Here is a 22,075-nt window from a genome sequence, read left to right as displayed (position 1 = left end):
TTAAAGATAGGACACATGTCTGCCTTGTCTAAACGAACACAGTGTCGTTTTTGTGTTTGACCTTGGCTGTTATGAGACATCGTGATTTGTGGTACGTCAGTAGAGGCCGAGGAGCAATACATCCATCCTCTACGTCTGCCAAAGAGCAAATGAGCTATGACCATACTTCAGGTGCCCCAGCAGCATCTAAAAACTGTTATATGCTCTTTTGAACTTGCTTACTGCATACCTCTCTCCCTCCCGCGGCCCCGCTGCACACGAGTTTTTAATTAAGGTTATCCCTATACTGTCCAAATCCCTTATGCACGAGTTAACCAGCATCTCTACTCCTCCGTTCCTTACACTGGCAAACTCTGCAACTTCATCTGTATTTCCTCCTGCTTACGAGTTGAACTCTTTCAGGAGGAGAGTATCGGGATGCCTCTCCTTCCGAAATTGACCTCTTTTTTGGCCACTCTTCTAACTCTTTTTATAGGGGCAGTGATCAGCGGGCCATATTTTCTTCCATTATGATATTTTTTTTTTCCCTTGAAAACCCCTCCCCCCCCCCCCCCCCACACACACACAGAAGCACACACAGGTATACAGAAACAACATAAACACGGGTAGGAAAGTATTAAGCCTAAAACCAGAGTGACTTTTTTTATCTCCGAAAAATCTATTTTGGGGAACCCGGAATGACGATAGCTATTATAAGAGAGGGATCCTCGCTATCGCGATAAAGCCTAGAGAAAAACGGCAGATACCCCAACTTCTAGTGTACAAAGTGTCTAGGCTGCACCAGAAAAATGAAGTAATAACACGTGGAACATTCTAATGAAGCGATCGAGAACGGCGTCAGCAGCGCCACCTGGGCACAGGCAGAGGAAGGTGCCGCCAGTCCCACACCTCATTCTTTCAATGCGCTTCGACGGAGACTGGAGGAACCTTCTCAGGGGAAGGAGGGGGGAAGTAAGGAATGTGCACTAGTCATTCCGGGTTCCCAAAAATAGGTTTTTCAGAGATCACAACCGTCATTTTGTGAACCCTTCATGACTAGTGCACGATAGCTAACTCCCACTTGGAGCTGGAGAAAAGGGAACTCTCTTGAAGTACCACGTACTTGAGTCTACATCTGGGTTCCGCCAAGTTGGTAAGTGTAGAACCGACTGAGGTTGTTACCCTTTTTGAAGTGTTACTTTTAAGGTGGTTGGTGGTAAGTGTTAAGTTTAAGACGCAAACTGTTGTCTCACTCGTCACAGGGCCGGTGTTACCGTGGCCTGCTTCACAAGTTGATTGTAGTAGGTGAGATAACACAATAGCCTTTAGTTAAGTGAGGTGTGTGGCCGAGCGGTAGCCGTTATAAGTTCACTTTAGTTCACTTTAGTTCTCTCTCTCACAGGGACATTAAAAGGTGTGATGAATTTTAACTATATTTACAGTTTTACACAATAGTTATGTAAGCGAGTCTCACGAAACGAGAGCCAGCCACACCACAGAGCGCGGACGGAAGAAATCACCGTCCGCCACCCGCTGCCCACTGCCTTCTCTCCTCTTCTCTGCGTTGCTCGCCCTTTTTATTGCATCTTGGTTCGTCCGGAAAGGTGTGGCTTCCGGTTGATGACTGCTGATTAAAGTCATCATTTGCTGATCCTTGCTGATCTAGCGTCAGTTCATCACAGTTCCCACGGCCAAAAGCACGACGTGTTGTTAAACATGCTGTTGTGCGACACCAACCCGGTGTCGCTACAATACAGTCATACATTCATATACACATGACGTTATATATATATATATATATATATATATATATATATATATATATATATATATATATATATATATATATATATATATATATATATATTACATCGCTCGATCCTCTAAAAGTCGCAACCCCGCGACTCACCCCACCTTTAAATTTTTTTGTACCTTCGCATGTTACAGTCGCCCAATGTGTACTAGCTAAACGTGGTCTTGTTACAGTTGCTTTAAAGATTATCACACAAGTCAGAGCCCGCCTAACGATACAACATAGGGAAATGCCAATGATAATAATCATGAAAGTAACAAGAAATGGGTAATGTACATACAGGTTGAGGTAAACAGGGCTAGAGTCATGGACGTGGAATCTGAGTTATATTCTGAGAAAACAAAATAATAGCTCGAAAAACTATTTACATGATACATCCTAAAAAAAATTAATTGACTAAACTGTCATTAGGATACATGATAATGGAGCTATTTGGAATAGTAAAAAGAAAAAGGAAAAACCTTTGAAGAAGATCTGCTACACACTGAACCTTCGAGTCACACCTTGACACAAAACTGTCGCAGAGAAACACTCATCCATTGCGTGACAATTAATTGCCAGTATTGTTACCCTCGGCACGCCTTTGAGACGGGCGGGGTCTACAACAAGAGATAAGGTTGTGTGAAAAGAGGTAATATTATTCGTAGAGTATCCTGATAGTTACAATGTGATAACAAGGACAAGTCTGGAGAGCCTAAGAAGCATCGGCTGTCAGCACCACTGACTCCTGATACTCCGTTTTTCAGGTCTACAGTACTATAAGAGAAAATCCTGTCACCAAGTTGTGAAATCACTGTTGTAACAAATCTCACTGAAATATATAACTCCAGCATAATTGATTAAAGTAATTCCAGCATTAATAAACATCAAATTAAAAAGACAAATTTCCACCTATCCATCGATCGTAGCGAACGTGGATGACTGACATCTGTGACGCCAAAAAAATAATTCCCGTAACGGGTAACAGTGGTATGTCAAGCAAAGGGTAAGTAAGACTTGTCTGCTTACTTCCAAAGCTTACATATATTCACATGCTGGTTACAATAAAAGTTAGGGACAGCATCTGCACAAGTTTAGTTTATGTTATTCTACACCCTTGATTATTACGGCTACGAACAAACAACACTAGTGCCTTACAGCAACTCAGCAATCAAAGAAAATAGTGGGTTAGAGTGAAAAGTATTACTCAAGCACTCCCCTTTCGCATGAAAAAGATGCAGGCAAAAGCTCAGGAACCAAACATAAATTAGTTAATGCGAGGATGCAGGTTCTAGTCGTGTGGTGGAAAGATGGACAAAGCAGCGTCAGGCTGAACCTCAAGCCGGCGCTAGTCTTTGGAGACGATCACAATGCACCAATCTGTGTATTAAAAAGTAGATCGTAAAGCTCAAATTTCCGTCCACCTATTCATTTGACTATTTCTTCCTAAACTACGGGTAAAAGAACGCACCAAGGAATTTTTTGTTGATTACCGATGGTGACACCCAGAAAGGTTTAAGTCAGAGGCTCGAAGGCCCCCCTCCCCGATGAACGTGTCGACGGCCAAAGGAGCTTCAAAAAGGACCCAAATTTACTTTAAGTGCCATAAAAGTTGGCTGACAAAATCGTGCAGGTTGTCAGTGTGGCTGTAGTCAAGGGATACTGCACTCCTTCGAAGAGGAACTTTAAGGACAATCATGTACACAAGGAACTCTAGGTATTTACGCGCATTAGCTACATATATGGTTTATCCATCTGCCCAGTTTCCTTGTTTTAAACACGAGATCAAATCACTAGACAGCCTATAGCCGTCCACTGGCCTGTTAAAAAGGCCACTCGTTTGCACAGTGTCCACAGCAAAATTTACACCCTTAACGAGGCTATGTTGCCCATCTTCCCCAAATGTGTCAAGAAAAAGTGACCGAAACGCATCATAATCCTCCCGTTCCGTGGACTCGCTCCTGTTTATGAGGGCCGCCACTCCCGTTCCCGGGATTGACCCTCGAGCGGCTGAGAGATATTTTATCTCCCGGATCTGACACGAATGAAATGTTCATAAGAACATAAGAACATAAGAACGCAGGAGTCTGCAAGAGGCCGGTAGGCCTGTACGAGGCAGCTCCTTTGACCCTAAGCTCCCGTGTATCTAACCCCACCTAATATCGCTGTCCATGAATTTATCTAGTCTATTTTTGAATGTGACAATTGTATTGGCACTCACCACATGACTGCTAAGCCTATTCCACTCATCCACCACCCTGTTAGTAAACCAATTTTTGCCTATGACATGACAGCCTTACTTTGAAACAAGAAGTCCCTGGCCGAATAATCTGCCTCCCTTACTACCTGCGAAAGGCCTAACTGCTGTTGCTGTTAGCGGGTGATTAGGGGCAGAAGCCACTGTGGGATTAGTAAGGTAAGTAAATACCTCTTGGTTGCTCGTGCAGCTCAGAGGAAGGAGAAAGCACCCTTTGAAGACTGCTACCACTCCTTACACGACAGTTACCGTTATCCTTGACGTCACTGTCCCTTTCCCTTTGTCCACTCCTCATGGTTCTCGGTGAGAGCTTGTAACTTCGGGGCAGGTTTATCTGGCATTAAAAAGAGTTACTAGTAAAATGAGGAGTAAAATGGTAAAAGAAAAAAATATATCGCTGCAAAAATAATTAAAGTAATAATCATTCACCACTAAGTATGTGCTCACTCCTCCCCGATGCTTATAAAAGGCATAAAAAGAGGAAAAAGAATATGAGTGAGGCTTAGCAAGACAAAACTTCTCCACTGTGCAATAAAATACACAAAAGAAAGGAGAAAACAAAATGAATGACTATACATAAAATAAGCAACAATGTTATTCAGGAAGAATATTAAACATCCACACGCCAGAAAAATCAACAGTTGAAAAAATAAAATAGATACGGCCCCACACGTATAAACACGTAAATAATAATAGTAATTCACCTTAAATATTGGTACAAGTGGTGTAATTACTGAAACCGTATCAATGTAGTGTCAGCTAAAATGTGTTAAAAATACTTCGGAGACAGCAACTCCATACCCCGCTACTCAGCGCGCTCGCGTCCTTCGCCTCGCCGGTGGCTGGGCAGGATCGCCGGGGTGGCAGGATCTGCGGTCCGTCGTCTGGTAGCGGTGGTAGGATGGGCGGCGGGCAGAGTATATACGCCCACAACAGTCAGCCCTAAAGGTCCGAGTTGTCTGGTGAAGAAAAGTGCGCACCTACGACAGGCTGGGGCTTAGGTACACGATGGGGTGTCTCGAACGGTAAGAGGTAGCGAGACCCCCGGTGTAGAATATGGGCTGTGTGGAGTTGCGGGCCGGGGCGGGGATTTTCACTCGGGTGCGGCTGTGTGCGGACTCGGCTTCGTCTTCACCGTGGGGACCCCCAGTGTTTGGATGCTTTTCGGCGAGCGCGTGCTCGAGCACGACGCACTTTCAAGGAGGCTCAACGAATTTCTTGGAAGGCTTATCTCTCTTCCATCACTACCAGAACTACACTCACAGAAGTCTTTAACAGAGTTCGTAAGATCTCTGGGAAGTTTTCCCCCCTCCCCCTCCAGTGTTATCGCATGCAGGGGAAACGGTGGCGGACTCTAAGACTGTTGCTGACCTATTCGCCAAGCACTTTGCCAGTGTCTCTAGGAAGGATCCTACTGCACCTCGTCATCGCCGGGATTTGGAATCACTCGGCGTTAACTTCGCTTCCACCGGAGGGGAATCTTATAATATCCCATTTTCTCTCTCCGAGTTGAAGACGGCTTTATCCCAGTCTCATGATTCCTCGCCAGGTCCAGACGACATCCCTTATGCTTTCTTACGCCACATGTCTGACTGTGGTTTTACATTTTTATTGGATCTTTACAATTTCATTTGGCGTACCGTTGATTTTCCATCTCTGTGGAGTGTGGCTGTAATTCTCCCCATTCTGAAGCCTGGGAAAGATCATCTCCAAGCAACTAACTATCGTCCTATTTCTTTAACATCCTGCACTTGTAAAGTGATGGAGAAGATGGTGAATGTCAGGCTTATGTGGTACTTGGAGAGCCGGAATTTATTGACCCCGGTGCAATATTGTTTCCGAAAGATGCGCTCCACTTCGGATGCTCTTTTATCCTTGGAGTCCTCAGTTTGTGAGGCGTTTGCAAATAAGCACCACCAGGTGACCCTGTTTTTTTGATCTGGAGAAGGCCTGTGACACCGCTTGGTGTCATGGAATTTTACTTAACCTGTTTGAGTTTGGTTTTCGTGGCCGTCTCCCTGTTTTTATTAAGGAGTTTTTATCTCATCGTCTTTTACGGGTTAGGGTGGGGAGTACTCTTTCCGAGGTTAGTCCACTTGAGGATGGTGTACCACAGGGAAGTATTCTCAGTGTTACGCTATTTGCCTTTTTTCAGTTTTTAACTCATTGAATGCGGCGCCATATGACCCTGGCTGTTGCGGCGCCTAATTTAAATCAATCAATCAATCAATCCACTGCATGAATATTGCACACATGTGTCTTGTATTAACTGAAAATCACACAGTATGCGCTAACCACTCTTGCAGGAAGGCTGTTACAGTGGCGGATGACTCATTTCGAGGAATGAAGGAAGGAGGGAGGGAGGGAGGGGGCGGGAGAGCAATTAATTATCTCCTTTATTCTTTGTTCCATATCACATAATAAAAGGGTGTCGATCCAGTGCAGATGTAGCTAACAGATGTGGAGTAGAGGACCTGCATGGAAACAGTGCTCAGAAGGGAAAGACTTCGATGGATTTGGACATGTAAAGAGAGCAGGGGAGGACACAGTGCTGGGAGTTGTGGAGAGAATGGTAAGATAGGGTGTTCGGTGCAGATGTGGCTTACAGATGTTGAGAAGAGGACCTGGAAACAGTTTCCTTTTTCCTTTTTTACATGTGACCTAAAGCGCCGGTAGGATTTTTTTTATTAGGGGCCTGATGGTGGGCCCGAGCCCGTTATGACGCAGACTAATGTTTATTGTGGGGCAATTATTATTGGCTCATGCTGCATCCCGGAGATCATTCTTGATTTCACTTGCATAGCTTCTTCTAGAGTCCGGGTTGGTGGATAGTCTTGAGGACAGCATGTGGGTAGTCTTAGGCCCCTCGGCGGTGACTGAAAAATCCCAGGTGGTTAGCGGCGGATTCGAACCCTCATCATCATCAACGCTGCGAAGGCGGGGCCGGCACGCTAACCACTCCACCACCACCTCTGAAGGGAAAGACTCCGATGGTTTGGACATGTTAAGAGAGCAGGGGAGGATACAGTGCTGGGAGGTTTGGAGAGATTGGCAAGACAGGGTACCCAGTTCAGATGTAAGTAACAGATGTGGAGTAGAGGACCTGGAAACAGTGATCAGAAGGGAAATACTCCGATGGTTTGGACATGTGAAGGGAGCAGGGGAGGACACAGTGCTGGGAGTTGTGGAGAGATTGGCAAGACAGGGTGTCCAGTGCAGCTAGATGTGGCTAACAGATGTGGAGTAGAGAACCTGGAAACAGTGCTCAGAAGGGAGACTCCTATAGTTTGGACATGTGAAGAGCAGGGGAGGATACAGTGCTGGGAGTTTTGGAGAGATTGAAAGTAAAAGGAAGGAGACCAGTTGGTAGACCTAGGAAAACGTGGAGAAGGTGTATATAGGTAGACTTGGCAGTGATGGGATTGGATGAGCATCAGGCAGAAGACAGAGCAGAATAGAGGAGACCCATAAAGCGTCCAACCGCTCAGGAAGAGTGAAAACGGACGTTAAACGAAATCATGATGATGATGATGACATATCGTAGTAGAAGAAGAAAATAACAGAACTAAGAACATTAAGTGACCTGTCGAAAGGATTAAAGCACTTCTGCTACTCTCGGATACGTTCAGTTCACTCCCGACGCAGTAAAGTTACTGTCAGTGGAAATGGAGTTGATCGTTTCCGCACTGACTACTTCTGCGGGGAGGCTGTTCCAGTGGCGGACGACTCTGTTCGAGGAAGAAAGTCTGGAGGAGGGAGGGATGGGAGCGAGAGTTCTTATTATGTTCGTTAATATTTGTTCTCTCGTTCCATCTCATCCTTCCACATGCTCACTGCCACATATACATCACTACTCTGTTACTTAACTTTACTTTCTGATCATTTCACTTTACTTTCAGATTAAATAAGTTAACTTCCTCTGCATTGCGCCACGTAGGGCTACAGCAGACGCTTTTAAAATTAGGAACAGCAGACGCTTTTAAAATTAGGAACAGCAGACGCTTTTAACATTAGGAACAGCTGACACATTGTAAATTAGGAACAGCAGACGCATTTAAAATTAGGAAGAGTACTCACTTAAATTAACTTGAGAAACAAACAAAGATTAACATGATTATGAGGGGAAGTAGGCACCCGTTTATTATATATATATATATATATATATATATATATATATATATATATATATATATATATATATATATATATATATATATATAGATATATATATACACACATGTCTGTACATCATCAAGACCCCAAGGCCCAGACCAAGCATTCCTAAACGTATACTATAGTCGCAGCACATGAGTCTGAGATCTTCGTTTTCGTGCTCTGGCAATTTGCCATTACACATGCACAGACACATACAGCTACATAATCAGCGACCTTATTAGTTTTTTTTACAACAGAGGAGTGGCCGAAAGATAGATAAGAGCTGTGTGGGTGGAGCCCCCCACACGTGCGATGCATACTCCATACGAGGGCGGACAAGGCCCCTGTATATGGATAGCAGCGGTGCGGGGGAGAATAACTGGAGGAGCCGATACAGAACGCCCAACCTCGAGGAAGCCGATTTAATGAGAAAAGAGATGGGAAGTTTCCAGTTAAGATTTTGTGTTAAGGATAGATCGAGGATATTTAGTTTTGAAGAATTATAAGGTGACAGTTGAGTGTAGTTGAAGAATAGGGGATTGGTGTTTGGAAAATTGTGTCGAGATGATAGGTGGAGAAATTGGGTTTTTGAGGCATTGAAGGACACAAGGTTCCTTTTATATCAATCGGAGATGATAGCAAGGTCTGAGGTTAAGCATTCTGCAGCCTCAGCCTTATAAACTAAAACAGATTTTTATGACAATTTCAATAATATGATTAATACTGACAAATGTGTCCTATGCATAGACTATCATATAACATCGTAGACGCCATGACACCAGGTTGCCAGAGCACGATAATTCACACCTCTGTCTCGGGTGCCGCGACGAACTATAACTATAACTCCTCCTCCTCATCTCTCTCTTTCCCCTTCCCTCCTCTTCCTCCTCACTCAGGCTTAGTGATGCGGAAGACGAAGACGAGACCCTCCTTGTCACAGAAATAGTTTGGGACGGTGCGCCGCTCCACCTGAAGGAATTATAACCATCATTTCAAATACGTGACCTTCTCCCCCTGGCCAGCTCCTGACCATCTCCTTATACCAGTGTGTCGTGACAGGCGCCCATACAGTGAACAGCCCCGCCAGACAGAAACCTTGATTAGAGTAAATGTTTTCTTGTACCAACGTTGCCAGATAGTTGTACTCAGCCTCTTATATTTACCAACTTCCGTCTCCTAGGGCTCAATAACTAGATTCATTTATATCTATTGTTAAAATAGTTAATTCCTGATGTTTCTTGGCAATAGTTAAGTGTCAAAAAACGGTAAATACTATGCTCTCAGTACGATAATCTGGCAACGGTGCTCCCTACCTTCTTCCACTTCCCGTCCGCCTCCAGCTGGTCCATGTAAGGCTCCAGCTTGTCCTTGTAGGAAGGCACGGTCTGTAGGTGCTCATGGCGCATCACGATGATCACGAAGCCTCCTGGAGGGCCGGAGAGGAGGAAATCAGTTAATCATTGGGTCATATGCTAGGAGGCGCGTCGTCTAGCCCACCCTAGGAAGACCACCTCAAGGTTTATTCCATGCAAATCTGAAGTCTCTATGTAGGGTCTTTTCCATCCTAAACGGCGCGTAAGTTCGGCTGTTTGAAAAACCTCTCGTAAAAGTTGCTGGGATTACCATGAACTGTTTTGCGATCCTATAGTAGGAGTAGGTAGGAAGACACCAACCGAATGAGCGTGAATTACTCCCGGTGAGGATATATGGGAAGCGAGGAGGGTGCTGAAGCCCTTCAAATACCCTTCCCATGTCCTCACTAACCGTTTCCCTTTTGTCTCATCAACACCAGAGAGCAGTTCAGCATGCTCTCTAAAGACAGTTCCTCTCTCTTTCTACACCACACTATATTCACATAACACACACACCTTTTCCCAAAATTCAAAATTCTAAATGGCGAAAAATAACAATGCCTCTCAGTCCCCGCCTGGGGGGAGGGGGGGGACCATAATTTCCCCCAGGGAGGACTCCCCTTCTGGCTGCCGACTTGAGAGGTGTCCTGATAACTCTTCGAACCTCCTCCTTATCAATTTCTGCAACATTCGCGGTCATCGTTTTAATTTTCATTCTGTGGAACACCATCTCTCCTCCTCTAAACCTCATCTTATCTTCCTCACCGAAACACAGGTTTCTGAGGCTACTGACAGCAACCTCTACTTTGTTCCCTCCTACAATCTCTATCCTAAATTTCAATCCAAAGCTGGATGTTGCGCCTACATGCGCAACGACATCACTTGCTCTCGTGCCCACGACCTTGACTCTTCTGAATTTTCCACCATCTGGCTAAGACTTAATTGTCATTCTATTACTAAATATATCTGTGATGTTTATCTATCACCTAACTCTACTAACTATGTAAAATTCTTTAACTATTTGAATTCTAAAGTGGAGCACATCTTGACTCACTCTCCCTTCGCTGAAATCTCCATCACGGGAGATTTCAATGTTCACCACCAGCTTTGGCTTTCATCCTCTTTCACAGACCAGCCTGGTGAACAAGCCTACAATTTTGCTCTCCTCAACGACCTAGAGCAGTTGGTTCAGCACCCTACACGTATTCCCGACCGTCTTGGAGACAGGCCCAACATTCTAGACCTCTTCCTTACCTCTAATCCTTCTGCATACTCTGTCAAACTGTTCTCTCCGTTGGGCTCCTCCGATCATAACCTTATTTCTGTTTCCGGTCCTATCGCTCCTGCACATCCTCTGGACCCACCGAAGAGGCGATGCTTCTGGCATTTTGCTTCAGCTCGGTGGGACGACCTGAGGATGTACTTTTCCGATTTCCCGTGGAATGATTACTGTCTCCAGGAGAGAGACCCCTCTGTGTGTGCCCAGTGCATCTCAAGAGGTGATTGTCTCTGGAATGGAGGCTCACATTCCACGTTATTTCTCTACTCCTCATGCTAAAAAGCCTTGGTTTAATCATGCTTGTTCTCGTGCTATTAAAGATAGAGAGGTAGCTCACAAAAAGTTCCAGAGCCTTCGAACTCCCGCTAACTATGACCTTTACATGTCAGCCCGGAATCATGCCATATCTATTCTCCGACTTACCAAAACTTCTTTCATCAATAGAAAATGTCAACACCTTGCTTCTTCTGATTCTTCCCTTGACTTCTGGCATCTAGCCAAAAATATCTCCTCCAATTTCACTTCTTCCTCTTTCCCTCCTCTCCTTAACCCTGACGGCAGCACTGCCGTCTCATCTGTCTCTGAGGCTGAACTCTTCGCTCAAACTTTCTGTAAAAACTCAACCCTGGACGATTCTGGGCATATTCCTCCTACTCATCCCCCCTCTGACTCCTTTATGCCCGTTACTAAGATTCTTCCAAATGATGTTTTCTATGCCCTCTCTGGCATCAACTCTCAGAAGGCTTATGGACCTGATGGAGTGCCTCCTATTGTCCTTAAAAACTATGCCTCCGTGCTGACACCCTGCCTGGTCAAACTCTTTCGTCTCTGCCTATCAACATCTGCCTTTCCTTCTTGCTTGAAGTATGCCTTTGTACAGCCTGTGCCTAAGAAGGGTGACCGTTCCAATCCCTCAAACTACCGCCCTATAGCTTTACTTTCCTGTCTATCTAAAGCTTTTGAATCAATCCTTAACCGGAAGATTCAAAAGCACCTTTCCACTTCTAACCTTCTATCTGATCGCCAGTATGGGTTCCACAATGGGCGTTCTACTGGCGATCTTCTTGCTCTCTTAACTGACTCTTGGCACAAGTCTTTGCTTACTAAACTACCCTCTTTCGGATTATATCCCTTTCTCTGTTCCTTTATCTTCAGTTTCTTTTCCGGCCGTTGTATCTCTGCGGTGGTAGACGGTCACTGTTCTTCCCCTAAACCTATCAACAGTGGTGTTCCACAGGGCTCTGTCCTACCACCCACTCTCTTCTTGTTATTCATCAATGATCTTCTTTCAATAACAAACTTTATTGTCCACTCATACGCCGACGACTCCACTCTGCATTATTCAACTTCTTTCAATAGAAGGCCATCCCAACAGGAAGTACACGACTCCAGACTGGAGGCTGCAGAACGCTTAACCTAAGACCTTGCTATCATTTCCGATTGTGGTAAAAGAAACCTTGTGTCCTTCAATGCCTTAAAAACTCAATTTCTCCACCTATCAACTCGACACAATCTTCCAAACACCTATCCCCTTTTCTTCAACAACACTCAGCTGTCACCTTCTTCAACACTAAATATCCTCGGTCTATTCTTAACTCAAAATCTCAACTGGAAACTTCATATCTCCACTCTCGCTAAATCAGCTTCCTCGAGGTTGGGCGTTCTGTATCGTCTCCTCCAGTTCTTCTCCCCCGCACAGTTGCTATCCATATACAGGGGCATTGTCCGCCCTCGTATGGAGTATGCATCTCGCGTGTGTGTGTGTGTGGGGGGGGGGGGGGGCTCCACTCACACATCCTTTCTGGACAGAGTGGAGTCTTAGGCTCTTCGTCTCATCAGGTCTCCTCCTCCAACTGATAGTTTTCTACCTCTTAAATTCCGTCGCGATGTTAACTCATTTATCTTCTATCGCTATTTTCACGCTGACTGCTCTTCTGAACTTGTTAACTGCATGCCTCCCTCCCTCCTTCCCGCGGCCCCGCTGCACACGACTTTGTACTCATACTCATCCCATACTGTCCAAACCCCTTATGCAAGATTTAACCAGCATCTTCACGCTTTCATCCCTCACGCTGGTAAACTCTGGAACAATCTTCCTTCATCGGTATTTCCTCCGGCCTAAGACTTGAACTCTTTCAAGAGGAGGGTATCAGGACACCTCTCCTCCCGAAATTGACCCCTCTTTCGGCCACCTCTTGATTTTTTTCTCAGGAGCAGCGAGTAGCGGGTATTTTTATATTATGTTTCCTTTTTTTGCGCCCTTGAGCTGTCTCCTTTGTTGTAAAAACACTCACAATCACGCACGCACGCACGCACGCTCACTCACTCACCGTTCTTTGCGACGCGCACCAGGTCGTCGAGGCCACTGAGTGGGATGTGACCTTCGCCCATACCGCCCGAGATGACCACCAGGTCGTATGTGTCTGAGAGAGAGAGAGAGAGAGAGAGAGAGAGAGAGAGAGAGAGAGAGAGAGAGAGAGAGAGAGAGAGAGATGTAGAAGAAAAATACGTATATTAATCTTTAAATATGAAACAACAACAATAACAATAATTCCACTCACACAGCTCTCCTGGACAGAGTGGAGTCTAAGGCTCCTCGTCTCATCAGCTCTCCTCCTCTTACTGACAACCTTCTACCTCTTAAATTCCGCCGCTATGTTGCCTCTTTTTCTATCTTCTATCGATATCTTCATGACGACTGCTCTTCTGAACTTGCTAACTGCATGCCTCCTTCCCCCCCGCGGCCCCACTGCACACGACTTTCTACTAATGCTCATCCCTATAGTATCCAAAACCCTTATGCAAGAGGTAAACTCTGGAACAATCTTCCTTCGTCTGTATTTCCTCCTGCCTATGACTTGACTTATTTCAAGAAGAGTGTATCAAGACACCTCTCCACTCGAAATTGACCTCTCTTTTTGCTACTCTTTACTTTTATCTTTTATGGGAGCGGCGAGTAGCGGGCTTTTTTTTTGTACTCTTGTTGCCCTTGAGCCGTGTCCTTTGATGTAAAAAAACAAATCACAAATACCTTTGGGCACGGTGGAGTGTCCGCTGCCGATAAACTCCAGGAAGTCGTTGGTATAGATGCCAGTCTCTCGCAGCTTCATCATGCCCTCCGACGGGTCCACAGCGTCTATGTGCCTGTGTGAGTGGCTGTAGTAGTTGTAATAGTAGCAGTAGTAGTAGTACTGGAATGTTTCGTTTAGTCGGAGCAACATCTGTGGTCATATGCCGGAGAGAGACAGGAGGGGAAGGAATTATAGGAGAAGGGAACAGATCCCAGGAGACGGGACACAGCCCCCGAGTAATACCTGGTACCCATTCACTGCTGGGTGGACAAGGGCGTAGGGTATCGGAAAAGACGCCCAAATTTTTCCACTCCGGCGGGAATCGAACCCGGGCTCTCTCGGTTGTGAGCCGAGTATGCTAACCACTGCACCACGAAGCCCCCAGTAATAGTAGTAGAAGTTATAGCATTAGTAGAAGTTGTTGGGAATCAGTAAATTTACCCTACCCAACAGTTAGGTCACTCGCAAAGTAAATAACACACCCGTCAGACAATCCCAAAGAAATAAGTGCTTACCAGCTATTAGGTGGTGAAGGTATCCACCAAGCACCTCCAGACAGCCGAACAAATGATAATCCTACCGGATCCGTGTAGTAAAATCTATCTGTCTCAAATAACTGCTGGGGGCTCTTAGCTGAGAAGCGGGTTTCAAAAGATATTGTTGTCTCTGAAGTTTCGTTGCCGGGTGTAGTATCCCTCAGTCAGGTAATAGAAGGCACACTGCGTCCGAGTTAATGGGTGGGCTGCAGTGCCTTGGTCTTTACTTTGTGAAGGCCGGTGGTGGAGTGAGAGAAAACCAACCACGTGGGTCTGAAGCGATATTTTGAATTTCTCTCGCCAGATGGCGTGGCTTTCCTCTCTGTTTCCATCGGTTAAATTATCCTTGCTCTTTAATTTTAGTTCAGCAAGAACAATTAGTTATTATTTCATGAAAGGAAACACTTCACTATTGTTATTCCTTTCATGGTAAATGTGGTTAGTCTTCAGGCAGTGAATAAGTTGATTCTGTCTCGGTTTGGGAGCCGATGACCGAAGTATTCAAGTACCATCGAAGGCTTATTTGAGCTCAGACGATACTCATAGTTGGCTTGAACTCTCGGCCCGAGACTAGTTCCATAAGGGAAATAGTTAATTTGTCTAGTCCCCCGGTTAACTGGCCTAATTCCTAACATATGTTAGTCTATCGATTTTAACTTGAGCCCTTGGGCGCGACACAAGGATTCCCCACGAGACCGCGCTGGTGCCACATCACTCCATTACTCTCCTCAGAGAGGGTGGCTACCTCTCTCTCTCTCTCTCTCTCTCTCTCTCTCTCTCTCTCTCTCTCTCTCTCTCTCTCTCTCTGTGCATGGCTGCGCAGGGCGCGAGAGTGAGATCTCCTTCATTTGTCCATTGTGGCGTAACGTTGAATGGTGTGGCCTGGCGCCTGTTGCCAAGGTCCGTCAGGCGGCAAAGTTGCATAAGCCACGTTGCCAAGTGATATGGAAGGTTTACTGAGTCGTTGTCTTTCCCTCTAATCCCAGGTCGAGTGCCCCAGTCTGCGGGATCTGCGAGAGCAGTACCTCTCCCGGTGTCGTGATGTGCATGGGAATTTTTCCCTTTCCCTAATGCTGGGTGAAAAGGCGTTCACCCCTGGACATGACGTCATGGGGTATCTTTGGAGATGGGCATCCTCCATCTCTTGTAGGGTCTCTTCATAGAAAGTTCTTTGTATTTCACTAATGCATTTTTTAATAAACATTTTATTATTTTAAACTAGTGCTATATCTGAATGGACCATTTCAAAACTATCTTCCTAATAACTTTTATCACCCTTAGAGTATTTTAATTATTTGCCTTCTATTTTATTACTCCGGTGCCATATGACCAAGATGTTGCGGCGCCATGAAAGAAACTCTATATCAATCAATCAATCAATCCCTCTAATCCCAAGCCATTCATAACACCACGCAGTCGTATTATGAATGTATGTAAATTCCATAAATAGATAACGTGCAGACTAACAGTGAGACAAAACGCCATGCGCAGGTCATCGCTAGATCTGTAAACAATGGGGGTTTCCCCGGGCCAAGCCACAGGGCACAATTTTAAGTTAGAGTCGATGGACTATAGTAATGCCGCTCCTGCCCGCTCCCAGTTCCCACCCAGCGGCCCTGCCTCTACACAAGCTGCTGTAATTTCCAACACATCATCTTCATCTCTTGGCGTTGGACTCGTGTTGAGGCTGAGGCACTGGCAGGCAGGAGGCAGTGGACTGGAGGATATTTAAGTATGGTGACTGGACATCCCCCTGTCTGCGGCCCTGCGGCACCCACCTGAAGCCTTCTCGGTGGAGTTCGCTGCCCACGCAGCCCGTCCCGGTGGCCACGTCCAGCACCCTGGCCTTGGCTCGCCGCTCCGGGGGTACCCAACGCAGCGCCTCCTCCAGCGTGATGGTGGGGCCACGCCCGCCTTTCCAGATCATCTAAGGGGACGGGAAAGCGGGTGATTACAGGTGCGTACCCCAAGGGTCGCATCACTTCACTCCCGGACCTCACGGAATAATCGCCGGTTGAACGCAAAATCATTCCAGCGATACCCCATGATTCTGCGTAGGCACTTGGTACTGAAGGCATCTCTCTCTCTCTCTCTCTCTCTCTCTCTCTCTCTCTCTCTCTCTCTCTCTCTCTCTCTCACCATCTCCTCGTAGTTCTCGGACCACTCGTCGTAGCCGGCCGCCATCTCCTCCGGCGTGACCCCCGGCCTGTGGACGTTCTCTTTCGCCCTCATTGCCACGTCGCCCCGACTGCCGCCCTCAGACATTATCCTGCAGCAGGGAAGAGACGGGAGAATCACAGGCAGGGCATGACTACAGTACAGTATAATTCCTTTATACATCCTTCATATATTTACGAAGGTAGGTACGGTTTTCTAGACCCGCGCCGCACTCCTCGCTGATTTGCCGGCTAGCTCTCAGGCTCCGCCCACGTCCATGACAGGTGTGGCCCGCCTCCCTCTCTCTCTCTCTCTCTCTCTCTCTCTCTCTCTCTCTCTCTCTCTCTCTCTCTCTCTGGAATGGAATAGACTAAGCAATCACATAGGTAGTGCAGGGACGATAACTTGGTTTAAGAATAGACTGGATAGCTACATGGACGAGGATGACAGGTGATAGTGAGGTGTGGTGCAGTAAAGCTTTCCGGCTTATTGCACGGCCAGCTGACGTTGCTCTCTCTCTCTCTCTCTCTCTCTCTCTCTCTCTCTCTCTATTATTTCCAAATATTTACAAATTTTCGCAGAAATACCAAAAAGATTTGGCAAACGGTCAATGAATTAAAAGGTAATACATACAAAGCAAACAATATCAAGTCATTGCAGTATAATAATTCAGTATTAAGTGATCCGTCAGATATATCGGAAGCCTTCAATAGATACTTTTCCACTATTGCATCTGAACTTGACAGAAAACTCCCAAATATAAATATAGACCCGAAAGACTATCTTAAAGGTAACTTTCCAAATTCTATGATGTGCCCTATTGTTACTACCTTTGATTTGGCTACAGTAATTAAGTCATTAAACAATAAAAAATCAGGCATTAATGATATATCACCCTCTGTTATTAAAAGAAACTCTCATTTGATTTCAATCCCTTTGGCTATACTTTTTAATCAATCTGTTACAACTGGAACTTTTCCATCTCTGTTGAAGACTGCAAAAATTACACCTATCCACAAGTCTGGTCCCGATGATGACCCTAAAAATTATAGACCAATATCTCAACTTACAATTTTTTCTAAAATATTTGAAACTTTAATGAAGGTTTATTTAATTGAATATCTTGAAACTAAGAATATATTAAACCCTTCTCAATATGGTTTTAGGCGGAACTGCAGCACTTTTGTAGCCTTAAATGTATTTTCTAATGATGTACTTTCTGCAATTGACAAAAAACTCCATGTCTTATCCATATTTATAGATTTTGCTAAAGCCTTTGATACAGTACATCATAAGATTCTTATTAACAAAATGTACCACTATGGGATCAGAGGTCCAATACTCTCTTGGTTCAAAGATTACTTAACGAATAGACACCAATGTACTGTATTTAGCGGCAAAAAATCATCTACTACCACTGTAAAGCTTGGTGTACCTCAAGGAAGTGTTCTAGGCCCAATTCTGTTTCTAATATACATCAATGATATATCAAATCTTTTCATTAAGGCTAAAAGTATATTGTTTGCTGATGACATGACACTCTACTTAACAGGTCCAAACCAAGATCAACTTGTACTAAATGCAAATCATGAACTCGAAAAACTATACCAATGGTGTCTATGTAACAGACTTACAATTAATACAAAAAAAAAAATTGCTTTATGCTATTCACTACTAAAAAAGCGTCTAACTTGATTAATTTAAAAATCAATAATAAAATAATTTATAAAACTGATAGAGTGAGATTTCTTGGTGTAGATTATGATGATTCATTATCATTTAAATATCACATACATAACCTTACACTGAAAATATCACGACACATTGCTTTACTTTATCAAATAAAGGATCTCATGCCTCAAAATGTATTAAAGTCAATATACTATGCACACATTTATTCACTAATTACCTACAGCAACCCCATTTGGTGTACAACATACACCACCTATTTAACCCCCCTAAGATTGCAGCTCAAAAAAATTGTAAGAATTATTACTAATAGCAAATATTTAGCACACACTAGTCCACTCTTCAAGAAAACCAAATTTTTCAAACTGGATGATATAACTAAACTGGAAATAGCTACATTCATGTACAAAAATAAGAATGAAATGCGTGACCTCCTCCCATCTCATGATTATAGTACCCGTCAACGCGACAATCTAAGCTTTCCTATTCATCGTCTTTCAAAATTCCAACATTCCACTACTTATTTGGGTCCAGTAATTTGGAATTCTATCCCCACACAAATTCAAGAAGCTCCTTCCCTCAACACATTCAAAAGCCGATTAAAAACTAATATTATAATGACCTATTAACTGACTCACTTTTTTTCCTATAAATCTGCATGTGTATGTATTTAAAATATTATGTTAATTATTTAATGCAACATATGAGCAATTTACTTATGTATATGAATGGGTGTATGCATGTATATGTGCGTATATGTGACAGGGCTCTGTCCTATCACCCACTTTCCTTCTGTTATTTAGCATTGATCTTCTTTCTTTAACAAACAGTCCTATCCATTCATACGGTGATGACTCCACTCTGCACTATTCAACTTCTTTCAACAGAAGACTTTCTCAACAGGAATTACAAGACTCCAGACTGGAGGCTGCAGAACGTTTAACCTTAGACCTTGCTATCATTTCCGATTGGGGTAAAAGGAACCTTGTGTCCTTCAGTGCCTCAAAAAAAAATCTCCACTTATCTACTCGACACAATCTTCAAAATACCTATGCCCTATTCTTTAATAACACACGAGGGCGGACAGGGTTCCTATAAATGGAAAGCATATGTGCGGGAAAGAAGAACTGGCAGAGACGATACAGAAAGCCCAACCTCGAGAAAACTAATTTAATGAGAGATGAGATGTGAAGTTTCCAGTTGAGACTTTGAGCTAAGGATAGACCGATGATACTTAGTGTTGAAGAAGGTGACAGCTGAGTGTTATTAAAGAATAGGGCATAGGTATTTTGAAGATTGTGTCGAGTAGATAAGTGGAATTTTTTTTTTGAGGCACTGAAGGACACAAGGTTCCTGTTAGGACTGTTTGTTAAAGAAAGAAGATCAATGCTAAATAACAGAAGGAAAGTGGGTGATAGGACAGAGCCCTGTGGAACACTACTGTTGATAAGTTTAGGGGAAGAACAGTGACCGGCTACCACAGCGGAGATAGAACGGCCAGAAAGGAAACAGGATATAAAGGAACAGAGACAAGGATATAAACCGTAAGAGGGCAGTTTAGAAAGCAAAGATGTATGCCAGACTCTATCGAAGGCTTTGGATATGTCTAGCGCAACTGCGGAAGTTTCATGTTACTTTGAATATCAATCGTTATTTACATGCAGTGCATTAAATTATCCTTTATTTCCACTTGCAGAGCCAGCTGTCTTCTAATCTACCTGAAATGAGATAATTATATGAACTTGAAATAACATATAGATCGTTCGAGAATGATGTGACTATGTTGTTTGATACAAGCTTGTCATCCGCTTTTTTTTCTTTTTTTTTTACAGCAAAGGAAACAGTTCAAGGGCATATACAAAAAATATTAAAGAAAAAAATCTCACTATTTACTGCTCCTGTATAGAGTACAGGGGAGTGGCCAAAAAGAGAGGTCAATTTCGGGAGGAGATGTGCCCTGAAACCCTCCTCTTGAGAGAGTTCAAGTCATAGCCAGAAGGAAATACAGATAAAGGAAGAGTGTTCCGGAGTTTACCAGCGTGAGGGATGAAAGAGTGAAGATGCTGGTTAACTCTTGCAAAAGGGATTTGGACAGTATAGGGATGAGCATGAGTAGAAAGTCGTGTGCAGCGGGAGGTGGGGAGGCATGCAGTTATCAAGTTCGGAAGAGCAGTCAGCGTGAAAATATCGATAGAAGATAGAAAAGGAGGCAGCATCGCGACGGAATTTAAGAGGAAGAAGACTATCAGTAGGAGGAGGAGAGCTGACGAGACGAAGAGCCTTAGACTCCACTCTGTCCAGAAGAGCTGTGTGAGTGGAGCCCCCCCCCCCATAAGTGAGATGCATACTCCATACGAGGGCGGACAAGGCCCCTGTATAGAAGGAAGAAAATCTGGCGGAGACGATACAGAAAGCCCAACCAAGAGAAAACTGCTTTAGTGAGAGATGAGATGTGAAGTTTCCAGTTGAGATTTTGAGCTAAGGATAGACCGAGGTTATTTAGTGTTGAAGAAGGTGACAGCTGAGTGTTACTGAAGAATTTGGAAGATTGTGCCGAGTAGATAGGTGGATAAATTGTTTTTCTGAGGCATTGAAAAACACAAGGTTCCTTCTACCCCAATCGGAAATGATAGCAAGGTCTGAGGTTAAGCGTTCTGCAGCCTTCAGTCTGGAGTCATGTACTGCCTGTTGGTATGGCCTTCTATTGAAAGAAGTTGAATAATGAAGAGTGGAGTCGTCGGCGTATGAGTGGACTGTGCAGTTAGTTATGGAAAGAAGATCATTCATGAATAACAGAAAGAGAGCGGGCGACAGAACAGAGGCCTGTGGAACACCACTGTTGATAAGTTTAGGGGAAGAACAGTGACCGTCTACCACAGCAGAGATAGAACGGCCGGAAAGGAAACTGGAGGTAAAGGAACAGAGAGGGGAATAGAATCCGAAAGAGGGCAGTTTAGAAAGCAAAGACTTGTACCAGACTCTATCGAAGGTTTTCGATATGTCTAGCGCAACAGAGAAAGTTTCACCGAAACGGCTAAGAGAGGATGACCAAGAATCAGTTAAGAGAGCAAGAAGATCGCCAGTAGAACGCCCCTTGCGGAACCCATATGGGGATCAGATAGAAGGTTAGAAGTGGAAAGGTGTTTTTGAATCTTCCGGTTAAGGATTGATTCAAAAGCTTTAGATAGACAAGAAAGTAAAGCTATAGGGCGGTAGTTTGAGGGATTGGAACGGTCACCCTTCTTAGGCACAGGCTGTGCAAAGGAAAGGTAGATGTTGATAGGCAGGCAGCGACGAAAGAGTTTGACCAGCACGGAAGCACAGTTTTCAAGGACAATAGGAGGCACTCCATCAGGTCCATAAGCCTTCTGAGAGTTGAGGCCAGAGAGGGCATATAAAACATTATTATGAAGAATCTTAATAACATGCATAAGGGAGTCAGAGGGGGGATGAGTAAGAGGAACATGCCCATAATCGTCCAGGGTGGAGCTCTTACAGAAAGTTTGAGCGAAGAGTTCAGCCTCAGAGATAGATTAGACGGCAGTGCTGCCGTCAGGGTTAAGGAAAGAGGGGAAAGAGGAAGAAGTGAAATTGGAGGAGAAGTCACGGAAAGAATTGGAAAAAGCAAGGTTTTGACATTTTCTATTGATGAAAGAAGGTTTGGTAAGTCGAAGAATATATTTGGCACGATTCCGGACAGAGATGCAAAGATCATGGTTAGCAGGAGTGCGAAGGCTCTGGTACCTTTTGTGAGCTGCCTCTCTATCTTTAATAGCACGAGAACAATCGTGATTAAACTAAGGGTTTT

At 44.3% G+C, this 22,075-nt stretch overlaps 1 protein-coding gene across 18 annotated transcripts in view; it reads right to left on the bottom strand.

The window, feature by feature from the left end:
- Positions 1-8,711: 8,711 nt before the first annotated feature.
- LOC127002502 (demethylmenaquinone methyltransferase-like) overlaps positions 8,712-22,075 on the bottom strand; it is a 94,339-nt gene continuing 80,975 nt past the window's right edge. For 3 of the 18 annotated variants that reach the window (XM_050868525.1, XM_050868536.1, XM_050868542.1), the window contains 2 exons: positions 9,497-9,609; positions 8,723-9,152 (listed from right to left, as the gene is read on the bottom strand). In XM_050868525.1, coding sequence (XP_050724482.1) covers positions 9,072-9,152; positions 9,497-9,609 — 194 coding nt within the window. In that variant the 3' untranslated portion in view covers positions 8,723-9,071. Of the gene's footprint in view, positions 9,153-9,496; positions 9,610-13,144; positions 13,238-13,845; positions 13,959-22,075 lie in introns of all 18 variants that reach the window. The other 15 variants (XM_050868537.1, XM_050868524.1, XM_050868526.1 and 12 more) reach the window with 12 other exon arrangements.

This window comes from Eriocheir sinensis, chromosome 23, assembly GCF_024679095.1.
Source record: "Eriocheir sinensis breed Jianghai 21 chromosome 23, ASM2467909v1, whole genome shotgun sequence".
Lineage (NCBI taxonomy): Eukaryota > Metazoa > Arthropoda > Malacostraca > Decapoda > Varunidae > Eriocheir > Eriocheir sinensis.
This window is presented reverse-complemented; position numbering and strand designations above follow the sequence as displayed.